The following is a 21,946-nucleotide window of genomic DNA, read 5'->3' on the forward strand; positions in this document are numbered from 1 at the left end:
AGGTTTAAACCAGGGGCCAAGTTGCCTAAAGCAAGGATGTTCAACATCTCCGGTCCGGAGAGACAAGCGCTCAAGGATTACATTTCTGAAAGTTTGAGCAAAGGGCACATCAGGCCGTCATCCTCGCCGGTGGCAGCAGGGTTCTTCTTCGTGAAGAAAGATGGCGGATTACGCCCGTGTTTGGATTTTAGGGAGTTGAACCAGATTACGGTTCGTGATCCATACCCTATGCCACTGATACCTGACTTGTTCAACCAGGTGGCAGGTGCTAAGTGGTTTACCAAGCTTGACCTCAGGGGGGCGTACAACCTTATAAGAGTCCGTCAAGGTGATGAGTGGAAGACGGCTTTTAATACCCCTGAGGGTCATTTTGAAAATCTGGTGATGCCTTTTGGGTTAACTAACGCACCTGCAGTGTTCCAACATTTCATCAATGATGTGTTCTCGCATGTTTTGGGGAAATTCGTTATCGTGTACCTAGATGACATCCTCATATATTCTTGCGACCGTGATGCTCATTTAGATCATGTCAGGCAGGTGTACAGCTTCTCAGAGAGAATAAGCTGTATGCTAAACTTGAGAAATGTGTATTTTTTGCTCAAGAGTTGCCGTTCTTGGGTTATAGTGTGTCTGCTTCTGGTTTTAAAATGGATGCTGCTAAGGTGCAAGCGGTGCTGCATTGGGAACGTCCTGATAACCTGAAAGCACTTCAGCGGTTCCTTGGGTTTTCTAACTACTATAGGAAATTTATCAAGGATTTTTCTATCATTGCTAAACCGCTAACTGACATGACTAAAAAGGGTACCAATTTCTCCGTTTGGCCTGAGGCTGCTGTTCGCGCATTTGAATTTCTCAAGAACAGTTTTGTTTCAGCCCCCATTCTTGTGCAGCCAGATGTATCTAAACCCTTTGTCGTGGAAGTCGATGCGTCTGAGGTTGGTGTGGGGGCGGTACTATCTCAAGGCTCATCCTTGAGTGGTTTGCGTCCCTGCACCTATTTCTCCAAAAAACTGTTGTCTGCTGAACGTAACTACGATATCGGCAACAGGGAGTTGTTGGCTATTAAGTTGGCCTTTGAGGAATGGCTACATTTCTTGGAGGGGTCGGTACATCAGGTCACTGTTATTACCGACCATAAGAATCTGCTGTATTTGGAGTCTGCCAAGCGTCTGTCTCCCAGGCAGGCTCACTGGGCATTGTTTTTCACGCGGTTCAACTTTGTTGTCACTTACAGACCAGGGTCTAAAAACACTAAGGCGGATGCTCTGTCCACGTGTTTTCCAGGGGGAGAACCTCGGGAAGATCCAGTACCCATCCTCAAAAAGGGTGTTGTGGTTTCGGCTCTCACTACCGAGGTTGAGGCTGAGATTGCCGAGGCTCAGGAGGAGGTACCATCTGAGCTTCCCATCAACAAATCATTTGTACCGCTTCATCTCCGCCTAAAGGTGTTGGCGGAGCATCATGATACTGTCCTGGCTGGTCTCCCAGGGGTTAGAGGTACTTTGGAGTTGGTGTCACGTCGGTTTTGGTGGCCCAAAATCCGACAGGATGTGGTCTCATGTGTCAGCTTGCACCACGTGCGCTAGGGCAAAGACGCCCCGCTCTCGTCCTGTTGGCACACTACTTCCTCTGGAGGTACTTAGTAAGCCATGGACGGAAATCTCCATGGATTTCATCACTGATTTGCCTCCCTCAGCTGGGAACACGGTAATTTTGGTGATTGTGGATCGGTTTTCAAAAATGTCACACTTTGTGTCTTTGCCTTCTTTACCTAACGCTAAGACTCTTGCTCAGGTGTTTGTGCAGGAGGTGGTCAGGCTTCATGGAGTTCCATCTGACATCGTGTCAGATAGGGGTACTCAGTTTGTAGCAAAATTTTGGAAAGCATTTTGCTCACGGCTGGGGATCAAGTTGTCTCATTCGTCTGCGTTTCATCCCCAGTCAAATGGTCAGACCGAGCGTATGAACCAAAATTTGGAGCAGTACTTGCGCTGCTTTGTCTCTGATAATCAGGAGGAGTGGTCTACCTTTCTTCCTTTGGCTGAGTTTGCCATCAATAATCACCGCCAGGAGTCGTCTGGGGAGTCTCTGTTTTTTTGTGTTTATGGGCTACATCCTCAGTTTTGTACGTTGAGTCAGAGAGGCTCTTCCGGCGTTCCGGAGGAAGACCAGTTAGGAACACAATTGTCATCAGTCTGGAGGAGAGTGAAACAGCGCCTGTTGAGTGTGGGTGCTAGGTACAAGCGTGTGGCTGACAGTAGGCGTGTGCCAGGTCCGGACCCGAGTGTGGATGACTGGGTGTGGTTATCCACAAAAAACATAAGACTCAAGATACCATCCCTTAAATTGGGTCCACGGTTTATTGGTCCATTTAGGGTCACCGCCGTCATTAACCCAGTAGCGTACCGACTGGAGCTCCCTACAGTGTATAAAATAAACAACGTGTTCCACAGGTCTCTTCTTAAGAAGGTGGTGGGTTCTGTGGACGCGGCGCCTATGCCACCTCCAGTCTTGGTGGATGGTAACCTAGAATTTGTAGTCTCCAGGGTGGGTGACTCTCGTGTGGTGCGCCGCACTTTACAATATTTGGTACACTGGCGTGGTTATGGGCCTGAGGAGAGGTCCTGGGTACCAGCCTCGGACATTCATGCGGATCAGCTGGTCAGGTGTTTTCATCGTCGCCATCCGGACAAGCCGGGTCCTATAAGCCGTGAGGGCCCTGGGGTCCCTCGTAGAAGGCGGGGTACTGTCATGTCGGACACTGTCCAGACCAGGTCATCTGACAGACAGCGGTAATTCCGCGTTTGACCACTGTTTGCTCATTGGCGTCGTCTAGTTTTCGTCTGGCTGCTCCGGGGTTAATTTATCTGATGCTCTGATTGGAAGCTGGGCCATGCCCATTTCCTTTAAATGGTTCTCCTGATCTTTGGGCGTCGCCGATTATAGCTTCTGTCTTATCCGTAGTTATCTCGGTCCGGAGTGGAGAGCTGGTTGTTGGAGAATCGTTGCTGGTGGTGTATTTTCCTTTGTCTTATTTACTCCTTCCTATATTTGTATTTATTTTGCCCTGCACCTTTATAGTGTATTCCTGATTGACTGCGGCGTGGTGTATATTTTCCTTTATCCTTGTTTGTCATAACTGTGGGTATTGGTCTATTGCATTCACAGGGTGGTGGGCGGTGGTGTTCAGTCTAGGGCTGAATCAGGAGTTAGGGTGAGGGTGGAGGCCTGAACATGCACACCTTCAGTGTAAACTTCAGGTAGAGGGTCAGACAGGGTTTCCCTAGTCTGAGGGAAATTGCAGGGGCCCGGGTTATTAGCTCTCGCCCTCCTTGTATCCCTGTGACATCCAGACCACCAGTTTTACCTAATTGTGAGGAGAGCCCTAATAAATAGGAGCATAGCTCCCCCTGGTGGACTGGAGTGTGAAGTGTGTTGTGTTGTTTGTGATACCTGGTAAAGTGATCTCCTTTATTGCCTTCAGACGTAACATCACTCCCCCTGGTGGAAGAACGACATTACTGCAATGACCAGGACCCTGGGGCGCTGCACTGGCATTCCTGCATGCCGCTCCTCTTTTCCGACAGGGACACGGTTTGCTCACCTCCACATCCCACGTCCTGCACTTCTTCCTGCTTCCTAGACAGCTGACCGGGGTATGAGCACTGCGTGCATATCTCCAGGCACTGTGCTTAGTGCGCTCTCAAGCTCCCTTACTCTTAAAGGGGCCACGTGCTGTCCTATAGAGTCCCTAGCCAATACTATTTAAGGCATCTCCTCCTGCATGGAGGTACCGGAGCAACATGGTTAGCACACTTGCTAGTTGTCAGGTTCCCCAGTACCTGCCAGTCAGTCTACCTGTCCAGTACCTGTCTGGCCCGACTATCTGTATTTCAGCCGTACCACTCTGCACGTGCCAATGCTCATCTGTGTACCAGCCTGCACTTTCCAGTGCCTTTCTGTATACCAGCTGTACCCATCATCATCTGAGGGGCCCTGAGTTGCTGCCATGCCTGCCTGTATCAGCTGTACCCTCCTACTGGGCTGTTCCATTTACCTGTCTCCGGGGGTCATCTGCCGTGCGTCCCTTGTCTGCCCTTGAAGTAGCATCTGGTGTTCATCAGGAGCCAAGCCTAACCTCACCATGATGGGCTCTAGTAAAAAGTCAGGTGCTCACCTTGTCACGCCCCCTCCAGGCTCTCCTTAGGCAATGGTACATTGGTTCCACCTCTGTTACACCTGGGTGCTTATAACCATTATGATCACCGATCAAGGAAATTGAAAACATATCTGAGACACCATCCTCGTAATTCAATGCATGTGAATTGATTGTACCACAGTCGTTTGGAACCACAAAACTACCAATTTTTAACATCTATAGTTTATGGTTATTTTACATGCGGAATAATCACATAATGGCAGATCATGATGATGATTATTTCGATTCATCATTACATCCGTGATCAGTTGAATCCGTAATAATTAGTTTTACATCTATGACTCTTTATGATAGTTTATAATTATAATGTTGATGGTCGGCGGTTCTATTAATAGTAATCATAACATCCAAGGACAAATTGCGTCATCAATACATCTTTACAAATTTACATTATTATATATAGTACCTATATACACATAGAGCATATTTATATTCTTGTTGGTTTGTTCACATTTCTAATTGTTTGCAGTTATTGTGACAATGATTAATAATTCTACTTATCTTGATGAGCAGCTGGATCATTAATTACTGTTACCTATAGTACCACCTAGAATGGTAAGAATTATTATATTGAAGGTCAATTGGATTGTTAATAATCTTCACCCTTATAGACAGACTGATAATTACCATCACTAAATCAGGGTCAGCCAATTCGTTTCTAACCATTGTGCTATAGATGGCCAATGTTAGCGGAGATATACCTGGATTTATTATTGGCAGCCAGTGTCAGGGGTGAGTCACAGGAGACTGGGCACATGATTGTGCTGGTGTGACAGCTGCAGCCAGGTAGCACATAATAGGATGTGTAGGAGGGTAATTAGCAGGCTGCATGCACTGACAGAGGAGGCTGTAGAGAGGCTTAGGGGTTAATAGGAGGCAGTGTTCTGAGCGGCGAGTAGCAGAGCTGGGAGTGTACGTGCTGTGTGGAGACAGGAGTTAGCAGTCATACAACTGTGGGGTCTGCATTCTGCAGGAAGCCGGAGTGAGCAGTGATAGGGGCTAGTGAGCGGAATACAAGGGGTTATCCTTCTCCAGATCCCCCTCCCCTCCTGACAGTACACTGGAGCAGTTGCATGCATTTGCAGAGCAGCCTGGCTCTCACCAGGGAAAGCACTGATACCCACGACTTGTATCATCATCATCACCTCCTCCAGCACCAGCACATCGCTGTCCCCCGGCCCCAAATCCCCAGCTCCCATGTCTTCTCCCTCCTGTATCTCCGCCCAGTGTTTCTCCACGAGTGACTTCATCACACTGGGCTGTGCAATCACAGGATGATGCTTTTTGGGAGTTAGATTGTAGCCTAGCTTCCAGGTGGTGTCCACTATCCAGGGGACCAAGAAGGGGGATTACTAGAAGGCACCTGGAGGAGCCTTGTGTGGATGAGGAGATCTTCAGCTTATGATCTACACACATGGAGACCCCTGACACTAGGACCTGTCCGCTGCCTCCCGTCACTGACTCATGAATCCTCCTTACCCTCCATGTCTCCATTGGGTTGTGCATTGTACACTCTCCAGGATCTGGAGTGATCGTGTTAGTGGCCCGAGTCCATTGTCGGGTACAGGGCACTCCATCCGTCTTCTGGCAACACTCACAGGCTGGCAAACCTCTTGCTCAAGGTCTTCAGACAAATATCCCTGCTTGGGCATACTACTCACTGTGACATCTCTACTGCTCATGCTATTAAGGAGCTTCAACTATTGGCTGGGCATTGACTGACCATCCTGGGAGTTCTGGTTTGCAGTCCTATTTGTGGAGGTCCCCTATTTTGCTACCTGTAGAAGGTCATTTCTTGTTCATGATGCCACTAAGTGCCCTTCCTGGCGCCCGCTCTCTAAGCCCTGCTGCCCTATCTCGGAGCCTTTCCCGCCTTCGGGAATACCGGACTCGCTCCCGGATCATGTTGTCTCTTGGGGTCTCCCAGATGGTGCTTGGATGTCTCATTGTGGCTGTCAGCTTTGCAGCCCTGGCACTTACTACCTCTGCCAGGGTAAGGCACTCGTGTCCATTCTGGGCAGGATTTTCGGTAAGTGCATGACCCCTTTTATCTATTACTATGAATATGACATATTTCACTGACCTGCTACAACATTCGCTCTGGTATTCTTCATGTGCAGCAAGGTGAGCTGCCTATCCGTATCTAGATGATGATGAACTTTTATTTTGCCTGGCGTCGGCTACATATCGTGACAGATTCCGTGAGGAGGCAATATTTCCTAGCAATAAGAATTATTGCTTCTAGAATGGCATTTTTAATACAATATTTTACAGCCATCTGGTTGTTTTCTGGTGAATGATCATTGGTTTTGCATGAATAAAAAAAAGAAAAGAAAAACATTTGAAATATCCACTAATACCAACAGTTACATGATCATGCAGAAAATAATTTTCAAAAATATTTTCTGTCTTTTTAAATAAATAAATGAATGAATCTCATGTGTCCTATATAAACAATCATTACTGAAGAACACCAGATCTTGGTAAACTTATGTTCACAGATATGGTCAAAACCAAATTCTATGTGGATTACGCCACAAGTGATGGCCGATGGCCCTCTATTGTGATCTCTCATGTTGGATTTTTTTTTTGTCTGTTGTCGAATGAACTAGACACGTACCGTATGGCACAATCAGATAATATGGTCAGTCATTTGCCACTTAGGCATATCCGTTCTGTTATTTTAAACTTTAAAAACCCTGATCTGCTAGTTTTGTCTATTCTCATTGGATTGTTTATGAAGGATACAACCATGACAATGACTACCTGTATGACCGGCCACATTCTGACCAATCCAAGTCCTTAATGGCTCTAGAATTCCAACAGTTGTGAGGCTTTCTGGATTTGTATCAGAATGGTATAAACCTGAATGAAAGCTCCTTGGCTGAAATGTGAGGCATAGGCTGGTGCCAGAATTTTGAAGAATTATTCCCCAATGCACAGTGTGAATACGCGCTCATCACTAGGACCAACGTTCTTGTCTGGCTTGACGTGGTGATAATCTCCGTGCTGTAGACAGATCTTTTCATGTTTCAGTGTCAACATGGCTGTAGATGGTATCTGTGTGTATTGTGGAGATATACTGGGTGTTATGAATCCATTTGAGTATCCCTCTCTCTCATGATAAAAGGGATGCCTGAATAATAGAGTGTTGCATTGTGTGTAGCACAGATTACCTGGCACTACATCATTATCCGGCTGGGGAGAAATCAACATGTGAGGACTGGGTCGAGACTACGTGTAACTGAATACTCAAGAATCATTTGCCAAATGAACATCGCTAGATATCTCTTGTTAAAGGCAACCTATTGCCCCGGAATTGTCTATGTACGTGAGGGAAGAACAAATATAAGGTTTCTTATTACTTTTTCAATGCTGACCAGGTTTTCAGGCACCTGGGTGTAGCATTGAGTGCTCATGCCCACTGTTCAGATGATGGTCATCTCTCTTATCCTGCCATTGTTTTGAGTGGTCCTTCAATTCAAATAGTGGGCATGTGTGGAGAATAGCTGTTACCACTCAGAGCTGGACCCCGCCCAGATGACTGGAACAGGGCGCTAGTAACATGATTTTAATAATATTTTCTCTTTCACTGGCTGCAAACTTCACCCAGGATATGATTGAAAAGTTAACAACAAGTGGTAGACTGCGCTACCATCTCTTATATACAACATACTCCCTTTAAAAGCAAGGCAAAAAAGTTGTAAATGTTGTCCTTTTCCGTCAAAATTCAAGATCCATTTCACCTGCTTCTCCGTTATTTCCTTTACTCAAGCAAATGAGCAGTCATCAGTAAAGCTGATCTGTTTGGTTCCCTGTGATATAGTGACACAGCTTTCCCAAAAACTTCAGTAACCAACCTGTCTAAGGGCTCATAATTTTGGTCCGAGTGTGATCCGACAAAACATTGGATTGCACTTGGACCAATGAAATTCTATAAGGCCGTCCACATGTCCGAGTTTTTCCACTAAAGAAGTTGGTCCAAGGAAAGAAAAATCAATGCATGCTCGAGTTTGATCCGATATTCGGATCCCACTCAGCCAAGCAAGTCAATGAGTTCATGGAAACCATTGGACTGCACTCGGAAGACATCTGAGCGCAGTCAGATTTTCACGGACTGACAGAATGGAGAAAATGGAATAATTTTTTTCTCCATCTTCTCCTCATCCGAGGGAATCAGACCACTCTATGCTCACATCTGATCAGAGTTTGATCAGAGTGTGATTTGCAGAATTGAATGGTCTTTTTCACCTAGCCTTACAACATATTCCTCCAGAATTAGGCAGATTTGTTGGTTGAGAAAGTTGGGTATCCTTGAGAATGTTATAATGACAGAAGAGGATACATCAAACAGTAAAATTAACCTCTTATTCATTTGGATCTCTGTAATGTAACTTAAATGGATTGTTATAAGAGAATATCTTTCAGATTGTGTTTGGCTCCCATTAGGTTTGGTAAACAAATTTATCATGGTAAGGCGACATTACCACTGTTGCTGCAGACAAACATTTTGTAGTATTACGTGGTAACCATAAGACTGTCACAAAAGAAGCCCTTTGGTAATAAGGTTCTGAACGTGGAAACCCCTCTGATATTCATGTGCCCCATAAAAACCATATCTTTCAATATTTAGGCCAGTTTCACACATCAGACATTCACAGTCCGAGTATGAACCACGATGTCTGGACCGACTGTGGTTCTGCTTACCTGAACTCACCATTCTTATAGGCGGTGTAGAGGTAAGCTACATTTTTTTAACCTTACTTTTGTAGTTATACAGTGGTTTGCACCACTAACCAAACATCATGAAGACCAAGGAAATCTCCAAACAAGTTGGGGACAAAGTTGTTGAGAAATATAAATCAGGATTAGCTTACAGAAATATATTCCAATCTGATGATCCCCGGGAGCACCATCAAATCCATTATCATCTAATGGAAAGAACATTGTACCACAACAAACCTGCAAAGAGAGGGCCATCAACCAAAACTCTCAGCCTGGGCAAGGAGGGCATTAATCAGAGAGGCAGCACAGAGACCAAAGGTAACCCTGAAGGGGCTGCAGAGTTCCCAAGCAAAGACTGGAGTATCTGTTCATATGACCGACCGCAGTAAGCCGTACGCTCCATATAGGTGGCCTTTATGGAAGATTGGGCAGAAAAAACCTTTATATATACACAAAAATTGTAAGACTTGTTTTGAGTTTGCCAAAAGACGTATGGAGAAAAGTGATGGCCACCAAGGTAAGCGCTATGTCTTTTTTTCAAACAAAACATCTCATCACCTCAAGAACACCATCCCCACAGTGACACATGGGGGTGACAACATCATGCTGTCGATGTTTTTCGACAGCAAGGACATGGAAATTGTCCCTGCTGTCAAAAAAAGTCCAGGGGAAGATGGATGGTCTGAAATAGAGAAATATTCTTGAGCAAAATCTGTTTTAGTCTGTAAGTGAGTTGAGACTGGTACAGAGGTAGATCTTCGGACAAGACAATGACCCAAAACATACTGCTAAAGCAACACTCGAGGGATTTAAGGGGAAATGTGTAAATGTTTTGGAGAGGCCTAGCCAAAGCCCAGACCTTATTCCAATTAAGAATCTGTGGTCAGACTTGAAGATTGTTGTTCACCAGAGGAAACCATTTAATTTGAAGGAGATGGAGCAGTTTTGTCTTGAAGAATGGGTAAAAATCCTAGTGGCAAGATGTGGAAAGCTCATAGAGACTTATTCAAAATGACTTGCAGTTGTGACTGCTGCAAAAAGAGGCTCTACAAAGAACTGACTTTAGGGGGGTGAACAGTTATGCACAATGATGTTTTTAGTTATTTTTTCCTATTTGTTTGCTTCACAATAAAAAGAAAACCAAATGTTCATAGATGTAGGCATGTTATTTACATGAACTGATGAAAACCCTAAAAAAATAGTGAAATTCCAGTTTGTGAAGTAGCAAAACACATCAAATGCCAAGGGGGTGAATACTTTTGCCAGCCACCATAGGGATATATGGTCCAGATATCACAGTCCATGCTTATATTGTGGATATTAGATGTTTGCAACCTGCATATAAGGGAATATGGTAACTAGGACTACAAAGCTACGTGTGTGCGTGTGTGTGTGTGTGTGTGTGTGTGTGTATATATACACACACACACACACACACACACACACACACACACACACACACACACACACACACACTCTCTCACTCCTTTATCTGTGTAAACTCTGAACTCCACTGCTTTTCTACATGAGCTATAGTACCTAAAACAGTTGTCAGGTTTAAAAGCTTGACCATTCTTAGGTTTAAAGGGGTTATTCCATCATTAAAATAAAATATTCATCGCATAGAATTAAGATATCAGTGAACCACTGTGCTAGTAAAATCGGTGTAAAGTTGAAGGATCAGGGCCCAAGTAGGTATATAATATCAATCCACAGCTTTCAAGTAGACTGATCATGATCCTTAAAGGGGAATTCCATAAAAAGAAGTTATCTCTCATTCACAGGATGGGTGGTATTTTCTAGATCTGTGGGGGACAAATGGATGTAACCTGCACCAATTGCAAAGGATGTGCAACTTTTGATGTCCATTTGAATGAAACAACACTGCACATGCTTAACTGTTCTACCATTTATCCTCTTTTGAACTGTTGGAGTCAGCTGAGAGCTGTATTCGGCTGCATCCGGCATTGTCATAGACAGTCAATGGAGCAGTAGTCGAGCAATTGTAATGCTGCTTCATTGAAATGGAGGTCAGAAGTCGATAATTCTTGAGATTGTTGGAGGTCATAATGGTTGGAACCCCAGCAATTTAAAAGTAGTCCTGTGGATAGATGCAAACTTTTTCTTACTGGAATAACCCATCAATTGCGTAATATTTTATTTAGACAAGATGGTTACAGACAGATATTGATACTTCATCTCAACATCTGATCCACCCAAAGATCTGTACACAAAGCATCTGACTGCCAAGCATCAATGAGTTAACGATAACCTGGTGCAGAACGCATACTCTGTAGCACCACAACCCCACAATGACATCATGCTATTGCTCCCTACTAGATACTGGTAATCAGATTCTCTTGATAAAGATGCTTGGACAGATTGAAATGTTTGTTGCATGGACATGAAAATTTCTGACTTTAGTTGTCCCGCTATTATGTTATATGTGCTGCCCACAATTGTTTGGAAACCTCAGAGTTACAGAGTCTTAGGTTCAGATTCATCATGGTCTTTATTCCAGAATTCTGATGTAAAACACTGCTTCAAATGTTGCAAAATGTTTGTGCAAAATGATGCGCAAAAATTGTGCAACTTTTGGCACATTTCCAACGGCTTTGGGCAGCTCTTAAAAATTGGGTAGAGATGGGGAGCAGTGAAGGTGGGACGAGACGTCCACCAAATTCATTGATAAAAGCAACTTTCCTTATGCTAGGAATAGTACTCCAGACCATGACTTCAGCAACATTTCGGGCGAGGCACATGGAGGCACATGCCACTGATAAGATGCACCTAAAGGTACCTTCACACTAAGCGGCTTTGCAACGATAACGATAGCGATCCGTGACGTTGCAGCGTCCTGGATAGCGATATCGTTGTGTTTGACACGCAGCAGCGATCAGGATCCTGCTGTGATATCGCTGGTCGTTGCTGAAAGCTCAGAACTTTATTTGGTCGTCAGATCGGCGTGTATCGTCGTGTTTGACAGCAAAAGCAACGATGCCAGCAATGTTTTACAATGGTAACCAGGGTAAATATCGGGTTACTAAGCGCAGGGCCGTGCTTAGTAACCCGATATTTACCCTTGTTACCATTGTAAAAGTAAAAAAAAAACACTACATACTCACTTTCTGATGTCTGTCACGTCCCCCGGCGTCCGCGCTGCTGCTCAGAGCTTCCTGCACTGAGTGTGTCAGTGCCGGCCGGAAAGCAAAGCACAGCGGTGACGTCACCGCTCTGCTGTTAGGGACGGCGCTTACACAGTGCAGGGAAGCGGACGCCGGGGGACGCGAATGTAAGTATGTAGTGTTTGTTTTTTTACATTTAACACTGGTAACCAGGGCAAACATCGGGTTACTAAGAGCGGCCCTGCGCTTAGTAACCCGATGTTTACCCTGGTTACCCGGGGACTTCGGCATCGTTGGTCGCTGGAGAGCTGTCTGTGTGACAGCTCTCCAGCGACCAAACAGCGACGCTGCAGCGATCGGCATCGTTGTCGATATCGCTGCAGCGTCGCTTAGTGTGAAGGTACCTTTATTCATTAAGTAGTATGCACCACCTAATAAATTAGATGCATCTTACTCCCTCATTAAAGGGAATCTGTCACCACATTTGGCCTATCTTAACCATTAATATGGGCATACAGGTTTTAAACTTCTGAAAACAGTCCTCCCTGTGGGTCTCATATCAGCTGTGTTGTTGCTGAGAATTCATCTTTTATCACTTTCTATAAGTGACCTTTTCCAGGCTCTGGGGTGGATGATGCCTGGAGAGAACTCTGCCTCCAGAGCTTATTTTACATGAAGGATGTGAGTCGCCTGCCAGGGCCGTGGGGTACCCGGTACCGGGTCGAGTGTTCACAGGGGGATGTCACGGTCGCGACCCGGTCCGTGGCCCTGGATGCTCATGTAAAAGGGGAAATTGAATAAAGTTTATGTTCATGACGCCACCTGTGGTATTCGGTCAGTGGGAACCCACACTGCTTTAAAGGGTCCTCTGGGGTGATGTTATTGCAGCTAGATGGTATAACTTCTCCCAGGTGAAGTGTATCCCCAGGGCTCCCTGTGTGTAGATGGAAGATGGTGAACGGTGCAGTAAGGAATGAGGACACAGGTTTGCAGTCTCTTTACCTGGTTTACTGAAGACTTCAGGCAGCCACAGTCCAGGGCACCAGATCACAGGGCAGGCAGGGTCCGGCCAGCTTGGAAGCGAATCCAGAGTTCCCCTTTACCAGGTGGAGTTAAAAGCCTTCCTCTAGCGCAGTGGTGTTGTAGTCCCTTACTGCCTATGGCTTCAGATAAGGTCCTCACAGTTCCTCTCTGTCCCCCATATAGGATAGGACAATACCTGCATGACAGGTAACTCGAGCCTTTTTACAGGGACTCTAGCACGCCTCGGGCTCTATGTGTTACTGTGTCTCAGGTGTGTGTGACGGACAGGTAACTTGCAGTTCAGCTGTCCTGCCAGTCTCTGCTGTAAGCCGTAGAGTCCCTTACAACCTCGGTGGTCCAGCTACTGGTTACCTGCGCTTCAGAAGGAGGCAGCCTGCTCGTAGCTGGTCTTCCCTGATATATCCTCTCCTGTGCTTTGCTCTCCTTCACGCTCACTGAACAATGTCCTTTCCTTCTGTATGTCTATTTCCAGGAGCTGTAGTACTTCAGACTACACGGCCCCTTTTCTTTTTTTTTTTCTGCCTCAGACTGCTCCAGTCTGCTTCCTGGCACTTTCTGAGAAACTGATCTCTTTCCCTCCAAACCACAATCTATATAGGGGAGTCACCTAGAAATAGGATCATAAGCACCCCCTTGTGACCTGGAGTGTGAACATGTTGTGTGCATTGTGGTTACCTGATGAGAGTTATCCTTCATTGCTTCCAAACCTAACATCTCTCCCCGTGAAGAAAGCAATGCCACTGTGACGTCCAGGACCCTGGGGAGCCACAGATGTCCCAGTGTGAGACAAGTAACTAATACAGAACAGGAGGAATGAAATTTGTCTTCTTGCAAGCACATTTTTTTGCTCCTCTCTCAGCTCTGCAGTATTGCAACAATATTGCAGCCCCCTGTCTGCCTGTAAGCTGGCAGCTGAAACTGAGAGGAACCTGCAGATGTGTCAGTTATCAGGAGAGCAGAGAGTGGCCATTACATATCACACTGGTAACTCCCCCTTATACTTAAAATAATCTCTGGAGGCAGAGTTATCTCCAGGCACCATTCGCCCCGGAGCCTGGAATAGGTCACTTACAGGTCCTTCTCAAAAAATTAGCATATAGTGTTAAATTTCATTATTTACCATAATGTAATGATTACAATTAAACTTTCATATATTATAGATTCATTATCCACCAACTGAAATTTGTCAGGTCTTTTATTGTTTTAATACTGATGATTTTGGCATACAACTCCTGATAACCCAAAAAACCTGTCTCAATAAATTAGCATATCAAGAAAAGGTTCTCTAAACGACCTATTACCCTAATCTTCTGAATCAACTAATTAACTCTAAACACATGCAAAAGATACCTGAGGCTTTTAAAAACTCCCTGCCTGGTTCATTACTCAAAACCCCCATCATGGGTAAGACTAGTGACCTGACAGATGTCAAGAAGGCCATCATTGACACCCTCAAGCAAGAGGGTAAGACCCAGAAAGAAATTTCTCAACAAATAGGCTGTTCCCAGAGTGCTGTATCAAGGCACCTCAATGGTAAGTCTGTTGGAAGGCAAAAATGTGGCAGAAAACGCTGTACAACGAGAAGAGGTGACCGGACCCTGAGGAAGATTGTGGAGAAGGACCGATTCCAGACCTTGGGGAACCTGAGGAAGCAGTGGACTGAGTCTGGTGTGGAAACATCCAGAGCCACCGTGCACAGGCGTGTGCAGGAAATGGGCTACAGGTGCCGCATTCCCCAGGTAAAGCCACTTTTGAACCATAAACAGCGGCAGAAGTGCCTGACCTGGGCTACAGAGAAGCAGCACTGGACTGTTGCTAAGTGGTCCCAAGTACTTTTTTCTGATGAAAGCAAATTTTGCATGTCATTCGGAAATCAAGGTGCCAGAGTCTGGAGGAAGACTGGGGAGAAGGAAATGCCAAAATGCCTGAAGTCCAGTGTCAAGTACCCACAGTCAGTGATGGTGTGGGGTGCCATGTCAGCTGCTGGTGTTGGTCCACTGTGTTTCATCAAGGGCAGGGTCAATGCAGCTAGCTATCAGGAGATTTTGGAGCACTTCATGCTTCCCTCGGCTGAAATGCTTTATGGAGATGAAGATTTCATTTTTCAGCACGACCTGGCACCTGCTCACAGTGCCAAAACCACTGGTAAATGGTTTACTGACCATGGTATTACTGTGCTCAATTGGCCTGCCAACTCTCCTGACCTGAACCCCATAGAGAATCTGTGGGATATTGTGAAGAGAAAGTTGAGAGACGCAAGACCCAACACTCTGGATGAGCTTAAGGCCGCTATTGAAGCATCCTGGGCCTCCATAACATCTCAGCAGTGTCACAGGCTGATTGCCTCCATGCCACGCCGCATTGAAGCACTCATTTCTGCCAAAGGATTCCCGACCAAGTATTGAGTGCATAACTGAACATTATTATTTGATGGTTTTTTTGTTTGTTATTAAAAAACACTTTTATTTGATTGGACGGGTGAAATATGCTAATTTATTGAGACAGGTTTTTTTGGTTATCAGGAGTTGTATGCCAAAATCATCAGTATTAAAACAATAAAAGACCTGACAAATTTCAGTTGGTGGATAATGAATCTATAATATATGAAAGTTTAATTGTAATCATTACATTATGGTAAATAATGAAATTTAACACTATATGCTAATTTTTTGAGAAGGACCTGTATATAAAGTGATAAAAGAGGATTTTTCAGCAACAGCACAGCTGATATAAGACCAACATGGAGGACTGTTTTCAGCAGTTTATAACCTGTATGCCCTTATTAATAGTTTAGATAGGTCATATGTGGTGATAGATTCCCTTTAAGACCTGCTTACGGAACATCAGTCTCAATGAATCGGTGCCATTGATTTAGAAACTGCTACAGTCTGAAAATCACTAGACTTGACTGACCAAAGCAGAGCCAGCAGTGACTTGTGATTTTATTTAATTTTTTTTTTTTTACAGGGCCCCTCTGCTGCAGCAGCCCCAATAAAGGAAGTAGTTCTCATTTCTTTTTGTAGTTTCCACTTCTTATATTATAGTAATGGCTTTGCTCAAACTGGCCTGCAAAACTTATCTAAAAACTTGACTTTGTGCATGGCAGTGACGCTCAATAGTCACTCCACTGGTTGTGTTGCAGTCTACAGACATAGAAGTTGTTTTCTCTTATTTTTTTTTCTAGGTGGAGGGCCTCCTTTATTGCTATTTATGCCCTTGAATTACCTTTTAACAAAATCTATCAGTCCTATGTAAATCACAGGCAATTTGTGCAAATAGAAACTTATTTATAGTTTCACTCTGTATTTCAAAGGGGTCGTTTCCGATGTGCTTCACACTCCCACCTAAGTACTGGAACCAGTAATACTTTTTTTAATGGCTGTAGGTAACCCTTACATGCGCTACACTGCTGAAACCTAGTAGTGCTACTTTTAATGGGAGGAGATCAACATTGCACACTCAATAACGCCGATTGCTAGACAGTGCTCTTGCTACTATGATACAAATATGTGGACCAGTCCTCCAATAGAGATGACCCGCGACTTCACCATAAGTGCAGTACAGGCTCACAATGTTGCCATTTGGTGGTTTGCATGGAAATATGTTATGGCAATAGTCTCCACTAGAGGGGGCACAGAGCCATAATATGGAGGCTGTATGTGTAGATGAGCCCTTAGTTGTATACCTGTTTATTTGAGCTAGGGAATATAAGTAGCGACCTATGAATAAATATTTAGTTTCTGGACTTGCGCCAATGCTCAAATAAATGATTATATTTCTGCTGACACTTTCTAATAGGGGTTTATGTACCAGGATCACATTTACATCACAGGAAAAGCAATAATGGCAGCTTTGGATTCAGAAGATAGTTCCTTATTAATTGTATTAAGCAGTCAAATCCCTGTTACAGGTAACAATATGGATTCTATAGGAGATTGTATAGAAAGGTTCTTACTCTTATAGAAGTTTGGGTCAGAAGTGACTAAGGCTACGTTCACATTTGCGGTCAGGGCCGCAGCGTCGGGCGCCGCAGCGGCGCCGCATGCGTCATGCGCCCCTATACTTAACATGGGGGCGCATGGACATGCGTTGTGCTGCGTTTTGCGCCGCATGGCCGCAAGCGTTGGACGCAAGAAACGCTTCAAGTTGCATTTTTTTTGCGTCCAACTTGCGGGCAAAAACGACGCATGCGGCGCAAAACGCAGCGTTTTAGCGTGCGTTTTGCCGCGTTTTTGTTTGCGTTGTGCGCTGCGGCGCCGACGCTGCGGCGCACAACGCAAATGTGAACGTAGCCTTATTGATTCACAAGTTTCCTTCTGGGTCATGATAGAGGATTTTGCTAATTTTGCACAAATCTACATCCCCCAGTTGCCTTCCCTCTTTCTTTCTGTTACTGGTTTCTCATCCCATGCTACTTAATTTATGGAGAGAAGAAAATGAGCTGTGATTCTGTTTTTCCCCTGAGGGGACCCACAGAGCAGCCGGCAAATCTGCTGCAGATGCTTCAAGGACAAGGGCATTTTACTTTTAGAAAAACACTGAACTAAACCTTTCCCCAGCAGGTTGTGGAAATACGGATTGACCAAGCGTTCTTTGTGCACTCTGTTCACAAAACCATCTGCAAAGGTGTCAGTGCTCAATATGGCTGGTATGGGCGAAACGGCGCAGCTCTCACTCCAAACCACAAGTCTCCGCTCCAGACTTTTATAGGCTCATAATCCTAGTCATACTTGTTGTGACTTTATAGCTCATGTAATTCTGTGGGTGAGAAATATATACAGCTTTTCAGAGAATTTCCAGTCAGGAATATTACATCTATGAAACGATAGCCCTCCTCAGGAACTGTGAGATAAATGATAGCTGTGTGTTGTATTAGACCTGTCTTCTTAGTTATGTAAAAATATATATATTACAGGCAAAACTTTCCTTTTAGATAACATGCTATGAAAAGATATAATTGATGGACAAAAGAGACGATCTAGTGAAAGTGACCATTTAAGGTTGCCATTGGATGAGCGTTGGCCAAACCTGCTCATTTCAGTGGGAGCGGGCAAGTATCTGATGGCAGATGTTGGGAAAAGCGGTGGGACATATTGGATTTCAACATGCCTGATTCTTTTTTTATGGGAAGGTATCTGGCAGAACACTTGCATTCGTGGTTGAGCAGAGTATCCATATGTAATTGAGGGGAATAGCTTTTGGCTTAACAAGCATGCTTTAAAACTGTAAGCATTTTTTTTATATATATGTTATTGTTATCAAAACCTTTTCTATATGTGAAGATAAGTGGTGTTCAATGACACTTAAATAAATTAATAACTATATACACTCACTGGCCACTTTATTAGGTACACCTGTCCAACTTCTTGTTAACACTTAATTTCTAATCAGCCAATCACATGGCGGCAACTCAGTGCATTTAGGCATGTAGACATGGTCAAGACAATCTCCTGCAGTTCAAACCGAGCATCAGTATGGGGAAGAAAGGTGATTTGAGTGCCTTTGAACGTGGCATGGTTGTTGGTGCCAGAAGGGCTGGTCTGAGTATTTCAGAAACTGCTGATCTACTGGGATTTTCACGCACAACCATCTCTAGGGTTTACAGAGAATGGTCCGAAAAAGAAAAAAAATCCAGTGAGCGGCAGTTCTGTGGGCGGAAATGCCTTGTTGATGTCAGAGGAGAATGGGCAGACTGGTTCGAGCTGATAGAAAGGCAACAGTGACTCAAATCGCCACCCGTTACAACCAAGGTAGGCCTAAGAGCATCTCTGAACGCACAGTGCGTCGAACTTTGAGGCAGATGGGCTACAGCAGCAGAAGACCACACCGGGTACCACTCCTTTCAGCTAAGAACAGGAAACTGAGGCTACAATTTGTACAAGCTCATCGAAATTGGACAGTAGAAGATTGGAAAAACGTTGCTTGGTCTGATAAGTCTCGATTTCTGCTGCGACATTCGGATGGTAGGGTCAGAATTTGGCGTAAACAACATGAAAGCATGGATCCATCCTGCCTTGTATGGAGCATCTTTGGGATGTGCAGCCGACAAATCTGCGGCAACTGTGTGATGCCATCATGTCAATATGGACCAAAATCTCTGAGGAATGCTTCCAGCACCTTGTTGAATCTATGCCACGAAGAATTGAGGCAGTTCTGAAGGCAAAAGGGGGTCCAACCCGTTACTAGCATGGTGTACCTAATAAAGTGGCCGGTGAGTGTAAGAGCAAGAGCTCAGTATATCATGGCCCTCAAGGCTGGCTGACAAGTGGGAGCCTAGAAGGGAAAAGCGTCTATGATGTCCATATGCCCAATTTACCTCTTACAGATTACAGATACACTTTTCCATAGACTTTTTTTAATTATTCATTTGCCTCCTAAATGTAAAGTTAAGCAACTTTCTAAATCGTCTTAATTTTTTTAACGTTTTGCTGATGGAATGTGTCCATAAGTCATTTATATAGCTGACAGCTTTGCAAAAATGTTACAAATCCATCTAAGCTCCATTCAGTCTGCTCTTTTTGATTAGAGATAGCAGTGAGAGGGAGAATTGCACACAGATTTAAGAGCGTAAAGTTAACTTGACTTTCTAATTTTTCTGGTCATTTTTTACAAATGCATTGAAAAACCGTAATAAATCACTATGATTATAAGTGATCCATGTCTACAGCTCATACTTCTGATATGAAGACATCAGCTGCATTCACCATAAACTGTAAAATGATGAAAATTATAGTCAAAATAATAAGTGTAAGTGTTTTTACCTTCAAAAAAATCTGAGTTTCTGGACGGTTGGCAACCCTGGTGTAGGGCAGAGAAACCATCTGCAGTCTGAGTGGGCAGAGAAAGTTGGCTATAAAAAAGGGAAAAAGCATATAAAGAGGAAAGAAGTACAGGATAGAAGCTGATATTTGAGGACCCTGGAAATACAAAGACTTCTCGTCCAGCCTGTATTATTGAGAGGGACACTCCCACAAGAGGACAATCTGAAAGCAGCTAATTACAAAGCTTGGATGGATTAGATAATACATTTGCAATAAAAAATACATTTTTATTAAAGGACTGTTATTTCTTAATGGTATGAAGCAGCATCAATACAGTATAGATATATGGCAGTCAGTTATTTTATATTTTTAGATATAATAAATGTATTTTTAATTGTTATCGTCACAAAAAGATACCAGAAATCCCCTCCTATATTAAGTAAAATTCCAGCCTCTGCATCAGTATATGAATTCTGCAGGGAATATTCAGAATAATTACCATACAGCTGGCACACTATTCACAGGTCAGTGCTCTGAGGCACAATTTGATGTACTTTACCAGAAGACTTTTCTTTTTTCAGAAAATAGAGCTACCAGGTATGATTGAGTAATAAAAGAAGGAAACCAGTGAAAGGAGAGATACTCAGTGATTATATGGTGCTAAAATTTAGCTTTTGAGGAATAACATCAATTATCTTCAAGATGAACCAGATGAATTAAAAAAAGCTTTATCAAAAAACATTGCTAAGGCTACGTTTACATTTGCGTTGTGCGCCGCAGCGTCGGCGCCGCAGCGCACAACGCAAACAAAAACGCAGCAAAACGCATGCACAACGCTGCGTTTTGCGCCGCATGCGTCGTTTTTTCATTGAATTTGGACGCAGCAAAAATGCAACTTGCTGCGTCCTCTGCGCCCCGACGCGGGCGCCGCAGCGACGCATGCGGCGCAAAACGCAAGTGCGCCGCATGTCCATGCGCCCCCATGTTAAATATAGGGGCGCATGACGCATGCGGCGCCGCTGCGGCGCCCGACGCTGCGGCGCTGGCCGCAAATGTGAACGTAGCCTAAAGGAGTTTTCCCACAGGCAAAGTAAAATTTTAATTAACATTTTAATCAATAGATCTTTGATTAATAATAAGTTCCACAAGTGGATGTGTTAAAAAAGGATGTTCCTGTGCTGAGATAATCTTGTAAATGTGCCCCTGCTTTGTTCTGTGTAATAGCCGTGTCTGACTGTACAGGGACATGGTCTGATCATACCACAGCTCCTAGGTAGGGGGGAAGCAAAAGAGTATACAGACAGGACAACATATTCTTTTTTGGAGGTAAAACATTTTTAAGAACAGGCAGCAAAATGATTTACCTCACAAAATAAATCAGCTGTGATCACGTGTCTAAATGTTTGTATACTTTTCTGCTTCCTGCCCTGCCCAGGAGCCGGGGTATGATCAGACCATGTTCCTGTACGGGCAGACACGGCCATTACACAGTACACAGCAGGGGCACATTTATAAGATCATCGCAGCACAGGAACACTTTATTTAAACCCATCCAATTGTGGAATTTAGTATTGTTTCAACATCTATTGGTTAAAATGAACTTTGTGGGATAACCCCTGTAAGTATTTCAAATCTACCATCCGTAAAGACTAGTTGCAGTTAGTTTCTGGCATCAACATTTTGGAGATATATCCATAAAGTTACCATAAGAAACACTTGTGGGCAGCGTCGGACTGGGGTGTCTGGGACCCACCAGAGGATTGGACTCTAGGGGCCCACACTACAGCTATATACAAATATTTGTCATTATAGCAGAGCATCAGCTGTAAAACACCGATGGCTGCTGCACATCTACCGTGTGCCCCAATAACTGGGATGTATAATTACGGTAGTTTACATTAATGGGGTTCTTGGTTAAAACAAGTTATCACCGATCCATGGGCTCCACAGGATAGGTGATCGCTTAGATCCGACCATTAGAAAAAGCACCGATCAGAAGAATGGGGAAGTTTTATCCCTGACAGGACACTTTTATCACTATTTTAAAATGCAGCGGCAGGTGGGATGTCTGA

General features: G+C 44.2%; 1 protein-coding gene across 2 annotated transcripts in view; it reads left to right on the forward strand.

Moving 5' to 3' along the window:
* The first annotated feature begins 5,098 nt into the window (after positions 1–5,098).
* The window catches only part of ENTREP2 (endosomal transmembrane epsin interactor 2), a 1,414,087-nt gene continuing 1,397,239 nt past the window's right edge, over positions 5,099–21,946 (forward strand). For both annotated transcript variants that reach the window (XM_077263898.1, XM_077263899.1), the window contains exon 1: positions 5,099–6,248. In XM_077263898.1, the coding sequence (XP_077120013.1) occupies positions 6,021–6,248 (228 nt within the window). In that variant the 5' untranslated portion in view covers positions 5,099–6,020. The remainder of the gene's footprint in view (positions 6,249–21,946) is intronic.

The sequence above is a fragment of the Ranitomeya variabilis genome, chromosome 5 (genome assembly GCF_051348905.1).
Source record: "Ranitomeya variabilis isolate aRanVar5 chromosome 5, aRanVar5.hap1, whole genome shotgun sequence".
NCBI classification, from domain to species: domain Eukaryota; kingdom Metazoa; phylum Chordata; class Amphibia; order Anura; family Dendrobatidae; genus Ranitomeya; species Ranitomeya variabilis.